Genomic DNA, 21,482 nt, shown 5'->3' with positions numbered 1-21,482 from the left:
CTTTTTCTCAGCTTCCTCTTTTTCCATAATTTTATCTTCTAAGTCACCTATTCTCTCCTCTGCCTCTTCAATCCATGCTATGGCCACCTCCATTTTTTTTTTTTGCACCTCATTTATAGCATTTTTAAATTAATCATGAGTATTTTTTAGTCCCTTGATCTCTGTAGCAGTAGATTCTCTCCTGACCTCTATGCTTTTTTCAAGCCCAGGGATTAATTTTATGACTATTATTCTAAATTCTTGTTCCATTATATTGCTTAAATTGGTTTTGATCAATTCATTAGGTGTCACTACTTCCTGGAGCTTCTTTTGAGGAGAATTCTTCCGTTTTATCATTTTGGCTACTTTTCTGTCCCTTATGCATTTTAAAAAGCTTGTATGCTGTACACCTGCGAGCACTGCTGTATTAAAGGAGGGTCATACACTGTCCAGGGCCTGGCCCTTCAGGAAATGTTTTTTCGGGAATTGTTACTTGGTCTCTGTTGTTGTGACTTTGGTTATTTTATTATCCTACTCATAGTAATATTTTGTACCCTCCACCAGGTGTGCTTTGATTTGTTCCTTGGAGTAGTCCTGTAAAGGAAAACATATAGACAAACAGGAGATAGAAACATGCAAACACACAAACAAATAACACAAATAAACAAAAACAAAACGCTAAAGACTAAAAACAAAGCACTAACTACAAGTAGAGAAGAGGGTGGAGGCGGTGCTGATGGAAGAGCATATACAAGGAGAGAAATGACAGGGGCAGGGTGGGGAATTCATGTTGATTAGGCAGAGAGACTAAAAGGCTTAACCCAGAGAGAGAGAGAAAGGAAAATAAAGGAGGCAGGGAAAAGGGGATGAGATAAAATTACCCAGACAGAGAAACTTTATGGCTTGATTAGACAGACCAATAACCAGAGTAACCAGCCTAGGGAAAGGAAGAGATAAGGAGGAGAAATGGAGAAATGGCGGCGGGGGGGTGGGGGGGGGGCGGCGGGTAGAATATATCTATATATCCAGAATTGACGTAGAGTTAATCCAGGCAATGCTGCATCACTTGTTGGGAGGAGCTGTCCACAGTGTCTGTGCTGCTCAGGTGGTTACACAGTTATCCACTGCAAGGGGGCGTGGTTTGGCGTATTCTGAACCCACCTCCACTATGGGCCCCAGGAGTGATCCCTGAGGCCCCACTGTGGTGGTGGTGGTGGTGGTTTGGTGTGGAGGTGTGGGGGTGTGTGGGGGGGGAGGGGGTATGTTGATCTCCCAGTCTCTTCTCCACAGAGCCAGACCCAGTAGATTCCATTTGAGTCGTTCTCACCGTGCCCTGGGGTGCAGACGGGGCAGTCCTCACTCCACCAACTCCCCTGACCCTGTGCTTGGCTAGGATTCAAAGTTGCCCCAGCTGGCTTGTTCTGTGCCACTGCGCTTCAGGGAAGACCGACTTCTATTGCGGACTGAGAGCTGTCGCCCTCACCACGAGCCCCCTGGTGGCGGATGCCAGCAGCCTTTGTCTTTTACCAAAGCACTCCAGGGAAACGGCCGCCTTATCCTCCTGCAGACTGAGCCCTTAGCTCAGCCACTGTTCCGGGGTGGCAGAAGCAGGCAGGTTCTGTGCTGTCACGCAGCCTTCCAGGGAGGGAACCACTTTCTCCAGCTGCAGACTGAGCCTCTGATCTACCACTGCACCCAGGGCTGGCTCCCCTCCTCCCCAGGTGTGTGAACAGGGAGCCAGGCCTCAGTCTGAAGAAAGCCCAGCAGTTAGAGATGGGATCCCTCTCAGCCTCAGTCCAAGGTCTTTCTCCTGTCCAGTTACAGTCCTGCACTTCCCTAGCCGCTCTTTCTCTTCCCTTTGTTTCTCTGCAGAAGGGGGTCCCTCCCCTCCGTGCCCACGTGGCCTTTTTTTTTTTATCTCCTCCAGTTCGCAGTTACCCACCTATCTTTTTTCCAGCTTTCCCATTTTCTTCCTAATAGTTTCAGTCTCTTTTCCTCCCAGGCTCTGGTGTTTAAAGAGAGACGTGGGACTTCTGGATCCTCCTACTTCTCCACTATGTTGGCCCAGATCCTCCAGTCTTTATTTTATTTTATTTTATTTTTAAAAATTTTTTTTCAACGTTTTTTATTTATTTTTGGGACAGAGAGAGACAGAGCATGAACGGGGGAGGGGCAGAGAGAGAGGGAGACACAGAATCGGAAACAGGCTCCAGGCTCTGAGCCATCAGCCCAGAGCCTGACGCGGGGCTCGAACTCACGGACCGCGAGATCGTGACCTGGCTGAAGTCGGACGCTTAACCGACTGCGCCACCCAGGCGCCCCTCCAGTCTTTATTTTAAAGTCGTTTGTCCAATATAAGTATTGCTACTCTGGCCTTCTTTTGACATCCATTTGCATGATAAATTTTTCTCCATCCCCTCAACTTTCAATCTGGAGGTGTTGTTAGGTCTAAAATGAGTCTTTTATTGGCAGTATATAGATATATCCATTCTTATACTCTGTATCTTTTGATTGAAGCATTTCGTCCATTTGTGTTCAAAGTAATAATTGATATGTATTTATTGCCATTTTATTATTTGTTTTGTCATTGTTTCTGGAGATTTTTTGTGATCCTTTCTTGTATTTCTCACTTTTGGTTTCTCCTTTACCCTCAAAGAATCCCTTTTTTTTTTTTTTTTTTAATTTTTTTTTTTTTTCAACGTTTTTTATTTATTTTTGGGACAGAGAGAGACAGAGCATGAACGGGGGAGGGGCAGAGAGAGAGGGAGACACAGAATCGGAAACAGGCTCCAGGCTCCGAGCCATCAGCCCAGAGCCTGACGCGGGGCTCGAACTCACAGACCGCGAGATCGTGACCTGGCTGAAGTCGGACGCTTAACCGACTGCGCCACCCAGGCGCCCCTCAAAGAATCCCTTTTAATGTTTGTTGCAGGGCTTGTTTAGTGATCCTGATCTCTTTTAGTTCTTGTTTGGCTGGGAAACTCTTTATCTCTCCTTATATTCTGAATGATAGCCTTGCTGGATAGAGTATTCTTGGATGCATATTTTTCCTATTTGCACTTTGAATATATCATGCCACTCCCTTCTAGCTTTTGTTTTGTTGAGAAATCATGCCACTCCCTTCTAGCTCTAAGTTTTGTTGAGAAATCTCTAGCTACCCTGATGGCTCTTCTCTTGTAAAGTAAGGACTTCTTTTGCCTTACTGCTTTTAAGATTTTTTTCTTTTATCACTGTATTTTATATATTTAATTTTAATATGTCTTGGTGTTGGGTCTGCTTTTGTTGATTTTGATAGTTCTCTGTGCCTCCTGAATCTAGATGACTGTTTCCTTCCCCCAGATTAAGGAAGGTTTCAGCTATTACTTCTTCAAATAAATTTTCTGCCCCCTTTTCTCTCTCTTCTTCTGGGATGCTTTAATACAAATGTTAGTATGTTTGATGGGGTCACTGAGTTCCCTAGTCTGTTCTTGTGTTGCGTAATTCTTTCTCTCTTTTCTTCTGCTTAATTATTTTCCATTATTTTGTCTTAGGTCATTAATTCATTCCTCTGCTTCTTCCAGCCTGCTCTTCAGTGCATCAAGCCTGTTTCCAATCTTGTTTATTGCATTCTTTGTCTCTGATTAATTCTTTTTAACTCTTTTATGTCTGTTGTAAGGGTTTCACTGATATTTTCCATTCTTTTCTCAAGCCCAGTGAATATCCTTATAATCATTGCTTTAAATTCTCCATCAGGCATGTTACTTATATCTGTTTTGCTGTGACCTTGTCTTGTTCTTTCATTTGGGATAAGTCCTCCATTTTGGCATTTTGTCTAAGCCTCTGCCTTCTTCTGTATATTAGAAAAGCCAGTTCCTCTGTTCCTCTGTTCCTGAAAATAATGGCCTTATAATGAAGAGGGCATGTAGTGCCCAGGGCCTGGCACTTCAGGGAGTGTCTTTGGTATGTGATGCATGTGCTCTGCTATTGTGTTTTGGCTGTTCTGTTTTTCAGACCACTTGTCTGTAGAGGCTTTCCTTGCCTGCAGTGGGTAGTGTTTGGTACCTCACCTGAATGTGGCAAGTTTTAACTAGATGTGCTGCGATCTGCTTGTGAAATGAGACCTGACACCAACTCCACCAGAACTGAGGCCCCTGCAGAACTCTCTGGTCAGGAGTGTGTGAGCAGGGGGTTGTGTGGGTCTTCTGCAGGAGGGGCCCCGATGCTGCACTGGGCTGTGCTGGAACTGAAAGGCAAGGTTGACTGAGGTGGGCAGTCCCACTGGACCACAGTGGGGTGGGGCCTGGTTTGTGCAAGTTAGGCACTCAGTGTCAGTGTTTCTCTGTTTCTTGCAAATGGCTCTGTGTTTATGCTGAGGGGTGGTGGGAGGGAAATGCTGCCATCCAACTCCTTTGTTCCCATAGAGGAGTCTCCTTGAATGCTGCTTCTCAAGGATGTGCTCAGAGAAGAGGAAATAATCTCCCATCTGTGTGCCCCAGGCATCATACTCTGCTCCTGGGTTATTTGCCTGCCTTCTCTTCAGGAGTAGGGCAGTGCCCTAAGGGCTCTATCCTAGCCAAGCCCACTGACCTTTAAAACTCCAGGCTTTAAGTCTTGTTTGCAAGAACTCACAAAATTCAGCCCCTTTTTGTTTTCCAAGTCAGTGGCTTTGGGGAAATATTTGCCTTGTGTGGGTGTGTACTCTCTCTCTATCCCTCTCCCTCCCTCCCTACCTCTCTTCCTCTCCCTTTCCCCTGTTCCTGTGCCTCTCCCTTCTCTGTGACCATGGCTTCCTCCCCTCCATAGCACCCATGGTCCATTTCTCCCCTAAACTACATCTCTGCACTTTCTACCTTTTTAGATGTGGCCTCTCCTCTCCTTTTAGTTGTGGAGTTCATTCTGTCAGTCTTCAGGTTGATTTCTGGGGTATTTAGGGTGATTTGATAGTTATCTAGTTGTGTTCATGGGATGAGACAAGCCTAGGATCCTCTTACACCACTGCCATCTTCCGCACTCTTCTGAGAAAATACTTTTTATGAATTGAATTTTTAATTTATTGAGACTTGTTTGATGGTCTAGAGTATGGCCTCAGCAGATGTTGCATATGCAATTGAATGTGCATTCTGATCTTGTACTGTGGAGTGTTTTGTAAATGTCCCTGAGAAGTCAGTTGCTAATGTGTTCAAATCTCTACATCTTGTTGATTTTCTTTGTATTTGTTCTATTAATTATTCCAAGAGTAATATTATAATATCTGACTATATTTATGGATTTAACTATTTTTCCTGCAGTTCTGTTAGGTTTCGCTCCATGAATTTTAAACTTTTTTTTCTGAAATATTTTTACTTGTTTAGAATTTAAGGGTGACTTTTCTTTTTGTTTAGTAAAGATGTCATTCTACCATTGACTTGTTTGCATTGTTTTTACTGGTAACTCTTCTGTCATCTTTTTTTCTTTTTTGGTCTGCATATAGAGTTTCTTTTTCTCTAGCTGCTTTCAGATTGTCTCTTTATCATTTGTTTTGACCAGTTTGATTATGATGTGCCTTGGTGTAGTTTTCTTCATGTTTCTTGTTCTTAGGTTCATTGCCCATACTGGAACTGTGGGTGTATAATTTTATCATATTTGGAAAATTATTGGCTAATTATTGGATAATTATTTCCAAAATTATCATATTGGAAAATTATTTCTTCTGGGACTTCAATTACAGGTACATTAGGCCACTTTATTATTTTTTTGTTTATTTTTTTATTTATTTACTTACAGCATGCCTGAGCAGGGTAGGTGCACAGAGAGGGAGAGAGGGAATCCCAAACAGGCTCCACGCTGTCAACGCAGAGCCCAGTGTGGCACTTGATGTCATGAACCATGAGATCATGACCTGAGCCGAAATCAAGAGTCAGATTCTTAACTGGCTGAGCTACCCAGACCCCCTGTTAGGCCACTTTATACTTTCTACATAATTCACTGATAATCTTTACATTTTTGCTATGGTTTTTTTCCTTTTTTAAATTTGGAAAGTTTCTGTGGCTATGTCTTCAATTTTATTAATCTTTTCTAATCTCTAAATTACTATCCCACTTAGTATATGATCTCAGTCATTAGAGTGTCCATTGCTAGAAGTTGATTTGAATCTTTTTTATAGCCTCCATGTCTCTACCTAAGTTTCAGAACATCTTGAAAATGGTTGTCTGTTAATGTTTCTATCTGAATATTCTAACCTTGGTGTCAATTCCAGGACAGTTTCAGTTAGCTGAGTTTTCTTCTCCTTACAGGTTTTATTTTCCTGCTTTTGTAAATGGCTTTTAATTTTTGATTGAATTCCTGAGAGTATGAAATTTACATTGTTTGGTGTTGGATATTTTTTTATTCCTATAAATATTTTTGAACTTTCTGCTGGGACATAGTTAAATTACTTGGAAGCAGTTTGATTCTTTTGGATGTTTCTATTATGATTTGGTAGCATGGACATAGCAGCATTTAGTCTAAAGATTATGATTTCCTACTTTCAGGGCAAAACCCTTCTGAGTACTTTACCTAATGCCACATGAATTATGAAGTTTCTACTATGGCTGGGAGAAACAAGCATTATTTCCAGCCTTGCCTGTTCACCATGTACTTTGTCTTCCAATTCTGTTACTTTGTTTGGCTTCCAGCCTCAGATTCCTAACTCACTTGGCTAGTTAGAACACAAGGTAGTTCTCCACAGAACTCCAGAATTCTCTGTGTGTACAGCTTTCTCCTCTCTGGTACTCTTTTCTGTGAACTCTAGCCACTTTGGCTTCCCTGGTCTCTTGGTTCCATCTCTTCAACCCTGGGTGTCTTTTGGGTTTGGCTAGGATTTTCCCTCTCTGTGTCATGTCTTAGAGACTCTCAAGGCAGTATTCTGGGGCAATCATAGAGCCATCTCATTTATTTCTTATCTGTTGGGTCACTGTCCTTCATTACCTGATGTTCATTGCTGTGAAAACCTTTATTTTGTATATTTTAATCTGGTGGTGGTTGTGGTTGTTACTGTTTCAGGTAAGGGTTTAAATCTGGTGCCTGTTATTCTGTCATACTAATTTCCTAGAGCTGCCAAAACAAAGTATCACAAACTGGCTCCTTTAATAAAACAACAGAAATTTATGCTGTCATAGTTTCTGCAGGTTAGAAAGCCAAAATCAAGGTGTTAGCAGGACCGTGTTCTCCCTGAAGGCTCCATAGAAGAATCCTTCTTTGGCTCTTCCTAGCTTTTGGTAGCTTCCCATAATCCTTGGTGTTTCTTGGCTTATGGCTGCATCGCTCCATTCTGTGCCCCCATCTTCACATGGCTGCCCTCCCATTGTAGCCGTGTCCTCTACCATTCTTACAAGGGCGTAAGTCGTTGGATTCAAGGTCCACCCTGACCCAATATGACCTCATCTTAACTAATTACTTCTGCAAAGACCCATTTCCAAATAGGGTCAAATTCTGATGTTCTATGGGATATGAATTTTGGAAGAACACTATTTAACCCATTATATCTCTTTTGGTTGCAAGCAGAATTCTACTATTTGCTTTTTCAACACAATTTCATTAAAAAAAATTTTTTTAGAGAAATCGATTCATTGAGTGCTAAAACACTGTTTAAATCAGAGAGTATACAATACAAATTTTTTAAGTTCCAGTTTTTTAAGTGTATTTCTTGGTTTGTTGTCATGAATATTAGGAGAACAGAACTAAAATACATCAAAGATAGTCACACACATCCCACAGTATTTACAGGGAATACCTTCTGTCTTTCCATGGAAAGACATCATGGAAAACAGGGTCAGAATGATCCTGTAGAAACTCCCTAATGAAAACAACCCAGTCAGCTTATCTTAAAGTTGAGCATGGCTGCCACAGAACCCCATCCAGGGCTCCCGTGCTTCCTTTGCTGCTCCAAAGATACTGTGCCAATTGGGCAATGCTTGTGTGCAGCCAACATATGGGACGCAAAAAGTCCAAGGTCACTAGAACAGGACTAGGTCCTGGGGACACTCCCCTCCCTCCCAGATCCATCTGAAAGATACTTTAGATTTCAACACAGCTTTAAAACTTTTTAATAGTACCTTGCATGGAGAGTCAGCATGATGCCGTAGTGTAAATACGTGAGCTTTGGATTCAGATAGGCTTGAATTTTAATTTAGCTCTATCACTTTCTTACTGTGTGGCTAAGGTAAGTTATTTAACTTCTCTGAACCTGGGACTGCCTGTCTGTAAAATTTATAATACTTCTTTTCCCACAAAATTTTCTTAGAGATAAAATGGTTTGCTGTTTATATATCAACTAGTACAGTGCCTGCTATACAGTAGCCTTAATTAGTATGAATTCCCTTTACATCTCCAGTATTTGTTAAATAAATTACATATTTACAACTATTGCATATATTTCTTATTTTCGTAAAGATATAGAGATGGTTTATAAGAACACATGAAATGCTGTAAAGTAATGAGTAAACCAAGGCCATAGTACTATGTTGATCATAATAGCCTAAAAATTCTGACAAACCTTTCAAGTCTTAACTCTGAAGCTTCCTGTCAGTCAAGGCAAAATGGAAAATATTGTGTGTTACAAATTCTCACTGTCAAAAGGGATGAATCATAGGAGTTTCTTAGGAGAACCTAAACATTTTTATTACAGTATCTAAAAGAAATTTTACTTAGAATTAGTAAACAGTGCCTTAACTTTGTCTAGTGTCACAACTGTGTTACTGAATTTAATATGACCATTATCTATAGTAATGATCAGAAAATCAGTTTGAGTATGAAAAATAGATTTTAGTATCCTCACACTTAGCTCTAGCTATATTAGATGTTTTGGATTATAGTTCTTTCTGTTATTATTAATGAGCATACACTTTTATATTAGTTTCAGGTGTGCAATATAGTGACACTATCCACACAGTATTTCCATACATCACCCTGTGCTCATCACAGGTGCACTCCTTAATCCCCATCACCTATTTTACCTGTCTCCCCCTCCCCTCTGGTAACCATCAGTTCGTTCTTGGATTATAGTTCTTTTTAACGTAGCAGCTCCTAGTTGTCGAAGTTTTACCTTGTTTTCTACATGTATAAAATTATTTTTCCATCTACCTGTCTTATTATTTATTAACATATACCTTTAATGCCATTTGCTTACAATTAAGCTCTAAGCTCCAAGAAGGTAGGAATCATTATCTTGTTTTGGTTAGTGCCCTTCTCAGGATCATAAGAAAATGATTTTGTGTGTGTGTGTATGTATATAGTTTTAATTTTTATAACATATGTATTTCTCAGTAATGACAAATGTTTTCTAATGAGCCAACTAATAATAAATTAACAATTTGTAAATATAATCTTCTTAGAACTACATCTGTTACTATGCTGAGTAGAAATGATTTATTAAATTGTTGATTCAGTATGCCAGTCATTTTACACTCACCTGTTTTACTCTTTTAGTTGCTCTTTATCTGCTTCTGAATCTTGCTGAGGATACACGTACAGAACTGAAGATGAGGAACAAGAACATAGTTCACATGCTGGTGAAGGCTCTTGACCGGGACAATTTTGAGCTACTTATTCTAGTTGTGTCATTCTTGAAGAAACTCAGCATTTTTATGGAGAATAAAAATGATATGGTAACTTACATTTAAATAGTCCATGTTCACCATTTTCAAGTTAGAAATATTTTGATAAGAAATAAACACATTATTCCCCCTACTGAGATTATTCTGAATGAAAATTTTACAATGGCAGGAACTCTCTTAAATGGCTTCAATTAGGAAGTATATTCCTTATTAGTTCATACTACACTAAATTGAAACTATCTGAATAAAAAATGGTTCCTAACATATTGTATAGGATGAGTCTTTCCATATTAAACATAATACGTAGAAAGTAATTTAAACTTAACATTGTCCTTTAGAAGCATCTGGTTTGTTATTTGCCTTTAAATTATTTTTTTCTCCCGCATTTCTGAGAATGGTGTGCGGAATTGCAATCTAGCCCAGTCTTTCCTTTTTCACCTACCATCCCAGGTGGTGGCCACAACTTGTTGATTCTACTTAAGTGTCTCTTGAAGCTGTACCTCCTTTTTATTCTCAGTGCTGTCGTATTAGTTCATGCCATCTTTATTTACACCCTCTTCCTTTCTTGTTGAATATTAGAGTAGGCTTCTACTTGCCATCTTATATTGTGTTGATGGGTGATCTTTCAGAAAGTCAAGTTGATTATATAGTATTTCCCCTTCTGAAAAGTATACACAATTCAGAAATGATGTAAAGGTAGAGTAGAAATTATCTGCTTTTTCCCCACATCATTAAAAAAGCTTTGTAAGCACAGTGTTACACTGTATAGATACTACATTAACCAGAACTTGTTTTCAGATATTTAAGTTGTTCATAATTATAGCTATTTTAAAAAACACTTGAGTGGACACATTTGTACATGCATCATTGTCTATATTTCTGATGAATTTCTTAGGATAGATTCCTAGATGTGGAGTCATTAGATCATTGGCCTTAACTGTACTGAGGACCATTTTAGAAGTATATGCCAATACAAGTCATTATATGACTGTGTATTATTAGTATAAGTAGATTCTCTCTCAGATAGTCTAAATATATAGTATTTCTGCCTGTTTTTTCCTTCTTTTGAAGTTAAAAAGTACTTCTTTAGGAAGTACCTTATGCTTATTGAATGGCACAGCATGCTCTTTGAAAACCTGAGACTGATACATCAGATTTAATAAATGCCTTGAATTCTGATACTTGAAATACATGAAATTTTATTTTAACCACAGATATTTAGTATCTGTCATTTTCATCATTAGTATATAACTATTGATGATCACTGTATGCCTGATATTAAGATCGAATTTACTTAGATTAATAAAAAATATGTTTTTTGTTTTCATTGATATTATTTTAAAGAAGAATATGATGAGATGGTGATATATATACTCTTGAGTAGAGTGTAGGTAAATAATTGCTTTCTCTTGCTACAAGTTGAAATAATTCTTCCATTTTTGTGTTTAGATTAAGTTCACCTTTAGTACGTTTGCAAAATTCAAATTAATTTGCCATCAGCACGTATCTACTACATTTTGGTTAGATTTGTATTTAGGAAATAAACTTCTTATGTGTTCATTCTATCAAAAGTGATCTCAAAATTATTATTAAAAATAATTTTCTGGTAAGGTCATAGATTTGGAAGATACCATATAAATTGTCTCATCAAATCTCACTTTTTATTGAGGAGGAAAAACTGAGGTTCAGAAAAGGTCATTTATCCAAGGTCATAAAAATGATGCAATTAGCCAGATTTTTACCATAGATGGCATGCATTTCATCTTTCACTGTGGAAGAAGTACATTTGATTTAAAGGCATTGGTAGAATCAGGATTTTCAGAGCTCGACTAGACCTTACATCTATGTCTAGATCTAGCTAATTTTGCAGATAAATTAGCAGAAAATCAGAGAGGTTAAGGAATTTGCTCAAAGAAACATCTGTGGGTATTTGGCTTCCTACTCTTTCTCTCTGCTCCCAGGGCAAAACAAAACAAAAAATCTTTATGTTTTTTAAAAAGATATTTTTGGCAAAGATTAAGTATCAGCAACTTTTAAATGTTGGCCTCTAGGAACACTGAAAAAGAATTGGCTGAAATAAATTTGCTGATAGATTGTTAATAAACTGTCACTTTATATAAAACATTTAGTAAAAGTACTAATTAATTATAAATTCCATTTTATAGACATAGATTTGAAAGGACATTGCATGTTGAGATAATTATTAAATTTAGCTTGTGGGATTGGGCTTTTATCAATCAAAAACACATGATTAGAAGGCTGTGTCTAGTGTTTAACCATCTGATTGGACCACATGGTACATACTTCACATTCCATTTTTTGCAATGGAAATGCAAATTAATTTTTTAAAACTCTCATTACTTTATTAGGTTTGCTATAACAACCATTGTGTAATGTTCTTATTTCAAAAGAAATATATTAACTTGATTTAATTAGTAACAGATGAAGCCTGTGGCAATTTTATTTAAAAGGGGTGGAGAGGAGGAATTGTTGCTCTATTTTTGAGGATGTATTATTTGTCTAAATAAAGTGTTCATTTTACTGTTGATGTGAACTAATACTGACCTTTTTAGGGTTAATATATTTTAAAGGAAACTTAATTTACTTAAAAAAGTCTTTCAATTAATGATTTAAATTGACTTGGCCTATTTACTAAATAAATACAACAAGAAGGGAATAAGAAATATTAGAATATGATTTTAATAGGAACAAGAGAAAGGGTATATATTCCTTAGATTTCTTATTTTCTTACTAAGTTTGAGAGGTTTTTTTAAATATTTTTAAATTTTGAATAGGTCTTTTAACAGTTATTATGTTTTGTAAGTATTTTCTCCTTTTCTATGACTTGTCTTTTCATAAAGCAGAAGGTTTTGTTATGAAGTCCAGTATATCAAAAAGTGTTTTTAATAGATTGCATTTTGGTGTTGTACCTAAGAAATATTTGCTTAACTCAAGATCCCAAAAAGTTTTCCCCATTTTCTCTGAGAAATTTTGTAAGGTTTGTGTTATTTTTGTTTTAGTTTAGGATATCCATTTTTAGTTAATTTTATATGTGGTACAAGGTATGGATCAAGATTCATGTCTGAATATAGATGTCCAGTTGTTCCAGCCCCATTTGTTGAAAAACCTGTCCCTTCTCCACATAATTGTCTTTGCAATTGCTTTTGTACTTCTGTTGAAAATCAATTGGCTATATATGTGTGGTTTTATTTTTGTACTCTCTCGTATTTAATTTATCTACCTGTCTGTGCTTTCACTGATATATCTTTGTCTTTATTACTGTAGCTTTATAGTAAGTCTTAAAATCAGATAGTATAAGCCCTCAAATGTTATTATTCTCTTTCAAATTATTCTGGCTATTTCATATTGTTTACCTTTCTATATACATTTAGAATCAACTAGTCTATTTCTTAAAAAAATAAAAATAAAAAATCCTGGAATCTTGACTGGGATTGCATTAACTCTATCGGCAGGATTCAATATATTAACCATAGTGGATTTTCCTCCATGAGTATGGTATAGCTCTCCATTTATTTAGATACTTCTTGATCTCTTCCATCATTTTATGGCTTTTAGCACATATATTTTGCACATATTTTGTTAGATTTATACCTAAGTGTTTTGGCATTGGAAATAATAGGGGTTTTTTTGTTTTGTTTTTTATTTTAGGGAGAGAGAGCATAAGCGGGAGACAGGGGCAGAGGGAGAGAGAGAATCTTAAGTAGGCTTTATGCTGAGTGTGGAGCCTGACATGGGGCTCAATCCCATGATCCCAGGATCATGACCTGAGCTGAAATCAAGAGTCAGACAACTCAATGACTGAGCCACACAGGCACCCAGCTATAGTAGTTTTTAAAAAAATAAATGGTTTCCTGTTATTGACAGATAGCATACAGAAGTTACATTTGACTTTTGTAAATTTTCCTCGTGTCCTATGACCTTGCTGAATTCAGCTTTTTAATTATAATGGCTCTTTGTAGATTCTTGGAGATTTGCTAAGTAGACAATTATGTTATCTATAAACAAATTTTTGTTTCTTTAATTCTAATCTGCATGTCCTTTGTTTTTCTTTCTTTCTTTCTTTCTTTCTTTCTTTCTTTCTTTCTTTCTTTCTTTCTTTCTTTCTTTCTTTCTCTTATTGTACTGGTTAGGTCCTCTAGTATGATGTTAAAAAGGAATGCTGTAAGTGGATACCCCTTTCTTTTTACTGATCTTAGGCAGAAAGCAATTCTTTTACTATTAAATATGATATTAAGTAGGTTTTTTTGTAGATACTGTATCAGTTTACTTAAGTTCTATTCTATTTCTGGTTTGCTGAGACTTTATCAGGAATGGATGTTGGATTTTGTTAAGTGTCTTTTCTACATCAGTTGAGATGATCACATGGCTTTTCTTCTTTAGACTGTTGATACAGTGAATTGTGTTAATTGACTTTAGATAGAGCCAGTCTTGCATTCCGAGGAGAAACACCACTTGGTCACGATATATTATCTTTTTATATATTGTTAGATTTGGTTAGGTAATATATTGTTGAGGATTTTTGTATATGTGTTTATGAGGGAATACTAGTTTATAGTTTTCTTATGATGACTTGGTCTGGTTTTGCTATTAGAATAACAGTGTTCTTATAGAATGAGTTGGGGGAGCATTCTGTTTTTAATTTTTCTGGAAGGGTTGGTGTAGAATTGGTATCATTTCAATCTAAATATTTAAAAAAACTATTAATGTTATTTATTTCTTTTTGAGTGGTAGCTTTGTAGTTTTAATCTTTCAAGGAATGTATCCATTTCATCTATGTTGTCAAATGTATGGGCAAACAAGTTTTTGTACTTTTTCCTTCTTACATTTTTAAAGTCCAAAGGTGTGAAGTGATTATTCCTCATTTCATTACTGATATTGGTAATTTGTTTCTTTTCTCTTTCTCTGTCTCTTTTTTTGTAAGTTAGTGGTTTGTCAATATTACTGATATTTTCAGACAGCCAGCTTTTGGTTTGATTTGGGGAATATATTTTCACTGAATTGAAAATTCTAGGTTGACATACTTTATAAATATCACTTCATTATTTTCTGGCTTTCATAGTTTTTGACACGAAGTGTGAGGTAATTCTTATCTTTTGTCTTCTATATGTAATGAGTCTTTTATTTTCTACCTGCCTCCAAGATTTTATCTTTGCTTTTCAACAGTTTGAACATATATCTCTCTAGGTGTGTGTGTGTATGTGTGTGTGTGTGTGTGTGTGTGTGTGTGTGTGTGTGTGTGTTGTATTCTACTTGGGATTCTCTGAGCTTGTATGTGTGGTTTGATTCTTTCCTTGTTTTTAGAAAATCCTTGGCCATTATCTCTTCAAGTATTGCTTCTGTCCCTTTCTGTGTCTCTTCTGCTGGATTTCAGTTATACCTGTTAATCCATATGATATTGTCTCATGGCTCTTTGATACTGTGTTGTTGTTTTATTCTTTTTATTTTTAAAATTAAAAAAAATATTTAGTTCAATGTGGAAGATTTCTATTAATCTACCTCCAGGCTTACTTATTCCGTCATTAGCTATATCACATCTGCTTTTGAGCCCATGAAGGTTTCCTTCATCTCTGTATTGTGTGTGTATTGTGTGTGTATTTAACATTTCCATTTAATTCTTTTAGTATCTTTTTCTTCAAAATTCTCTGTTCATTCATGTTACCCATTTTTTTCCAGTAGAGCCTTTAACATATTAATCATGTTAAATTATTACTAAATAATAATTCTCTGATATGATTTTAAATTCTCTGATAATTATACAGGTCATATCTAAGTCTGGTTCTATTCACTGCCTTCAGTGGGATATTTTCTTGCTCTTCATGTATCATAATTTTTTATTGAAACCTAGACACCATGTGTTGATTAGTACAGATTGAGATAAATATTATTTATGTCTGGAAATAGGCAGACTTTATTTTCTAAGCCTTTAGTCATTCTTGTCAGGAGTTACCTTCCACGTCTTATGGGCTCACACCCACGTAGCATTATGTTGTCTTTGGTATGGGGTATTGGTTGCCGGAGGGTTTTTCTCAGTGTTCATGTTCCACCCTCCACTTCAGACTTTCCCGGTGTGTCTGTGCCTCAAAGAGGACCTCTCACTTCATTTTAACACTCTCTCAGCAATGTACTGCTATTACTTGTTACTTGGCTTTTGCTAATATGGTGCCGGGTTCAGAGAGGGGGAAAGAGGAGATTTTTTTGTTGTTCTGATTTAGCCTTCAGGCAGTCTTAGGCTGGTCCCATGTCCATAGTTATACTTGTCAGCAGTGGGGCTTCCGCAGTCATCCCGTCAACACCTCTCCTCTGGAAACAGAGGAACGGAAAAGAACAGAAAAGAACCGTTTCTTTCCCCCAGCTGCTGTGGGTCTTTACCTGTGTTTTGGATGTGACAGGTTTTGTCATATTTACCCAAGAAGCTTAATTAAGTCTTTTGTTTTTTAGGGGAAATAGGAGGAAAAGATCTGGGCAGCATTTTATGCCTCTTCCCTAATGGCAGCCGTTCCCCTCCCTGAGGTCCCCTCGACTAAGGGGGAAGTTTTCTTCCATGTCCTGTTCTGTCCCCAGTTTTTCTTGTGACCTTCCGATCAGGTCCCAGAAAAGACCTTGCGAGTGGTTGCAAACACCCTGAGCATCTGCAGCGTCACATTTCTATAGTCAGGCTTCTTCACAATTTATTTAAAATCTTCCATGCAATCTTCTCTCCCAGTTCTGTGGCAACTCTGGTTTTTTCCAGTGAACCACCCTGTGTATATAAACCAGCGCTCATGGCCCTTCTCTCCTTCACGGTACCTACCTTCCTTATATTTCAGGCCAGTTGATTTCCTTGGAACCTCAGCTCTTTGATGTTTTGTTTTGTTTTGTTTTTTAAATGTTTATTTATTTTTGAGACAGAGAGAGACAGAGCATGAATGGGGGAGGGTCAGAGAGAGGGAGACACAGAATCTGAAACAGGCTCCAGGCTCTGAGCTGTCAGCACAGAGCCCGATGCGGGGCTGGAACTCACGGACCGCGAGATCATGACCTGAGCCGGTCGGACGCTTAACCGACTGAACCACCCAGGCACCCCAATGTTTTTTGTTTTTTTTTTAAGTTATGATTTTATATCTGGAATTTTCTTCCAGCTAGGGTGGGAACCACATCTTGTCCAGATTTTTGTATCCTAAAAGTAAGTTTGAAGTTCCGCCTTTTTTTTTTCTTTTTCAGAAGACGGGATATACTTTTTATTCACTTTTATATCTCCCACCCTGTCCAGCACAGGGCCAGACACATAGCTCTGCCTATTTTTCTTAATCACTATGCCTCTACTTGACTACTTCCATAGCATTTTAATTAATCTCCCTGTTTCTATTCTTGCCTCCTTCCAATACATTTTCCACTTTGTAATCAGAAGGATAGTTTTTAAAGAGTTCCTTGAATGCTGAATCTTCCATATCACCCCAAGGCCTTTGCACATGCTATTTTTTTTCCATCTAGGCCACTCTTTCCTCTGCCTCTTCAGTTACCTTTAGATAACTTCTGTTCATCCAGGAGATTATTTTTCCTTAGAGAAGCCTTCTTTGATAACTCTTCACATTGAGATTATATCAGATCCACTCATATTTTTTCATGGTACTGGCTTTTGTTTAAATCTTCTTAAGTAACTGTATAATAATTTCTTTATTTCACTCCTGCTAGAATATAAGCTCCATGAAGACAGGTATCATTTCTCCCTTGTTCACCAATACATAACTGGGACTTAAGAAATATTTGTTAAATGAATAAATGAAGCTTAAAAAGTTGTTATTTACTCTAATCAGTGAAGCTAGTGATAGAATTATGGTTCTGTATAAATTTGACAAATCTTTTTCACTGGCCTCTATGGAAATTGTAGGAAGGTAACAAAATATTTACCTGGCCTACTCAGAAGATTAAACTAGGAGAAAGGGAGAACCAAAATTAGAGTCTTTGGAGATGGATTTGTACTTTTTAGTGAAGAGCTCTAGATATGATTACAGTGTGGCTGTGGAGTGAAGATAGAGGTCTGAAGGAAAAATCATTGTTGGTTTGTCAAGTTAGTATTTTTTAAGAAAACCAGTGTTCACCGCTTAGCATGGAATGAGAGGGAAGAAGGTATATTGAGGGCTCAGTTAGCAATGTGACTTTTATGAGGTCAATGAAAGATTGCAATAAAGGTATGGCAAGGCAAATAAATGCTTTAGTTTTCTAATACAAGAAAAGTAGAGCAACATTACTCATAAGTCTTTCGGTAATGATCGAAGAAACATGTAATGTTTCTCTCCTTTTTAGCCATTGCTTTGTGACAGAGGTGTGAGATATTTTTATAACCAACTTGTTCTGATTGCTACCTTAAGAAAAGTGAATATTGGGGCGCCTGGGTGGCTCAGTCGGTTAAGCGTCCGACTTCGGCTCAGGTCATGATCTCGCGGTCCATGGGTTCGAGCCCCGCATCGGGCTCTGTGCTGACAGCTCAGAGCCTGGAGCTTGTTTCAGATTCTGTGTCTCCCTCTTTCTCTGACCCTCCCCTGTTCATGCTTTCTGTCTCAAAAATAAATAAATTAAAAAAAAAAAATTTAAGGGGCGCCTGGGTGGCGCAGTCGGTTAAGCGTCCGACTTCAGCCAGGTCACGATCTCGCGGTCCGTGAGTTCGAGCCCCGCGTCAGGCTCCGGGCTGATGGCTCGGAGCCTGGAGCCTGTTTCCGATTCTGTGTCTCCCTCTCTCTCTGCCCCTCCCCCGTTCATGCTCTGTCTCTCTCTGTCCCAAAAATAAAAATAAAAAAAAAACGTTGAAAAAAAAAAAAAATTTAAAAAGAAAAGTGAATATGGGGCTTATGTTACCAAAAAAGTTCTTTCTTCTATGGGTTCTCACTGTAAAGCAGGCTTCTCTCGAAACAGTTTTATGATCACCTAGATTGAGGGTGAGCAAACTTCTGTAAATGGCCAGGTAGTCAATATTTTAGTCCTCATTTGATGTATTTATTTTTGGTTCATGTGGTCTCTGTTGCAGCTTCTCCTCTCTGCTGTTGTAGCATGATAGCAGTCATAGTCTGTAAACAAATGAGTGTGAGTGCGCTCTAATAAAACTTTATTTACGGAGACTGAAATTTGAATTCTAAACATTTTCATGTGTCATGACATATTATTCATTTGATTTATGTTCAACCATTTAAAAATCTAAAAGTCAAAACCATTTTTAGCTCTTTAGCTAGTTTAGCAAACTAGCCATAGTTTGCTGACCCCAACCTGGAGTTTCCACTGTTACTCGTAGACCAGCTTCTCTCCTGAGGTTTTGTTTGTTGTTTTTTGTTTTTTTTAAGGTTTATTTGTTTTTGAGAGAGAGGGCGCAAGTGGGAGAGGGGCAGAGAGGGAGGGGGACAGAGGATCCTAAGCAGGCTCCCCGCTGACGGCAGCAAGCCGGACATCGTGGGTCTGAACTCCCGGACCGCAAGATCATGACCTGAGCAGAAGTTGGAAGCTCAAACTGCTGAGCCACCCAAGTGCCCCTTCTCTCCTGAGTTTTATAAGATTTTCAAATATCAGATGACTACCAGGTCAAATTAAGCATGACAAAAATAAATTTTTTTTTTGTCCTCTTTGTCCTATACCTGCTTTTTTCAGTTTACAGATCTTGACTGTGCAGAAAAGGGCTTGGGATTGCTCTCCTTAGATAGGCCTTCGCACGGGGGTGACCCGTGGCTGGCATCTGGGAACTTGGATTTCAGGCGTGTTTCCACTGTTCCCTAACTGATAAGGGTCGTTTACTGTGCCTAAACTGTTTGCACAAGCAATGTGGTTTTTGCTAAACACCTGCTTTCCTTCTGGGAATCTAGAATTTTAGTTTGTGCTGGCATAGGGTTCCTGTGTGACCAGCCCCCAATAAAAACCTTGGGCACTGAGTTTTAGCCTCATTTCAATATTGAAGCACATCCTGGATGACTGTGTGGGGAGAGGATTCTAGGAATTTTACACCTCTGGACTTTGCCTCCATGTGCCTTTTCCCTTTTATGATTTTGCTTTGCCTCCTTTCATAATAACAAATGACAGTCATGAAGGTGACTGCATGCTGAGTCCTGTGAGTCCTTCAGCAAATTACTGAACGTTGGGGTACTCTTGGGGACCCCCATCACATTGACCAGGACACAAACCTGAAAGTCATCTTCAGTGCTTCTACTTCACTTCTCATTCAGATGCTTTGACCATATCGCGTAAACATCTCTCACATTATTTCCTCTTCAATCTCGTTGTCCTTTCTTTGATTCAGACTCCAATCACCTCTCACTTGTCTACTGCAAGATATTCTTAAGTGCCTGCTTTCGATCTCTGCCTATTGCAGACTATCCTTATATGATGTCCCTTGCTCATTTGTTTGTGTCCTATTCTGTGTATGCATATGTGTATATATGTATGTATGTATTTTTATATTGATCTTTATGCTACTCGTCTGACCATATCACCCTCTGGACTTAAAATCATTCAAAGCATTCTTCTTAGCACTAAAAGTTTTTTGTGATTTGTTCAACATCTATTTAATAGGCTCCTGCCATTCCCCAACTTATATTTTATACTATGTCCACACCAAAGCACTTGCAGTGCCCCAAAGAAGCTATTTTATGCCTAAGTGTCTAGCCACTAGCTTTTCTACCTGGATCTCCATTGCCTTTCTTAACCAGAGAGTAAATTATTAGACAGTTTTAAAAACTTTATTCCTAATTTGAAGTCTTTTCTACTCTTCTAGATAGCTTGGTATTCTTTCCATGTTGCTTCAAGAAGACTTCATGCATTCCATTTTTATTACATTGGTTTTTGTTTTTGTTTCTTTAGAAACAGCATGTGCACATGTACTTACAAGAGGGGGAGGTACAGAGAGAGAGAGGGAGAAAGAGAATCTCAAGCAGGGTTTATGCCCAGCGCGGAGCCTGACTGGGGCTTGTCTCACGACCCTCAGATCATGACCTGTGCCAAGGTCAAGAGTCAGACGCTTAAGCAACTAAAGCCACCCAGGCACCCCTATTACATTGTATTTTAATTATTTGTTCTATTTGTCTGCTCTGTTTTTAGACTGTGGAATCCTTAAAGGCTAAGACATGATCTTGTTTGATCTAGCACAGGGCCTGGCGCTTTGTAGGTGGCATTCAAGAATGTGTTTTCAAAGTCTCAGTGTCATTTGGCTTCCAGTTGACACTATTAAGTGAAGGAAGGATGGGATAATGTAGAAATATGTGTTTTCTCCTCAAAAGTTTGATTTTACAAAAGTTTATAGATTAAAATGAGTAAACAGATTAACACGTAATTATAAAATAGATCTACCTGAGGGTAAAAGAGTAATTATTTGTAATCTTTTTTGTCGTATTGTACAACTGAACCTCACTGCATTTGTATTATTGTATTACATAGGTGGAAATGGATATTGTTGAAAAACTGGTAAAAATGATACCCTGTGAACATGAAGATCTGCTGAATATCACCCTACGACTTTTACTCAACTTATCCTTTGACACAGGACTGAGGAATAAGATGGTACAAGTTGGACTGCTTCCCAAACTCACTGCACTCCTAGGTATGTCTTTTAAAATCTAATGATGGGGTTGCTTGGAATTTCCAACACCATTGGAAGATTGAGCTCTGTGTTGAAGTCTGCTGAGCAAAAATCATTCTGTATATGTTCTTTGATTGGGAACTCAACACTAAAAATAAGCAGAATGAATGAAAAATGATGTGAGCCAGGATTTCCATGGTGCTATAGAATGAAGGAATAGAAACTTTTAACTCTTACTTCATTTCACTTCATGTGAAAGTGAAAATATAAAAGTACTACCAAGAAAGCAAGAAGGAAAAATTACTTTCTGTTTAATAGTATTTTTAAAAGCAGGTATCATTTAATTCTTACATTCTGCCATACTGTTAAAATATTGCTTTTGAATACACAAATTTGTGGAG

At 37.9% G+C, this 21,482-nt stretch overlaps 1 protein-coding gene across 2 annotated transcripts in view; it reads left to right on the top strand.

Moving 5' to 3' along the window:
- The window catches only part of KIFAP3 (kinesin associated protein 3), a 173,052-nt gene that overhangs the window by 57,208 nt on the left and 94,362 nt on the right, over nucleotides 1-21,482 (top strand). For both annotated transcript variants that reach the window (XM_058701729.1, XM_058701730.1), the window contains 2 exons: nucleotides 9,403-9,581; nucleotides 20,940-21,102. In XM_058701729.1, coding sequence (XP_058557712.1) covers nucleotides 9,403-9,581; nucleotides 20,940-21,102 — 342 coding nt within the window. The remainder of the gene's footprint in view (nucleotides 1-9,402; nucleotides 9,582-20,939; nucleotides 21,103-21,482) is intronic.

This window comes from Neofelis nebulosa, chromosome 15, assembly GCF_028018385.1.
Source record: "Neofelis nebulosa isolate mNeoNeb1 chromosome 15, mNeoNeb1.pri, whole genome shotgun sequence".
In the NCBI taxonomy this organism is placed as follows: domain Eukaryota; kingdom Metazoa; phylum Chordata; class Mammalia; order Carnivora; family Felidae; genus Neofelis; species Neofelis nebulosa.
The sequence above is the reverse complement of the archived record's forward strand: the minus strand, read 5'-3'. Positions and strand labels throughout refer to the sequence as shown.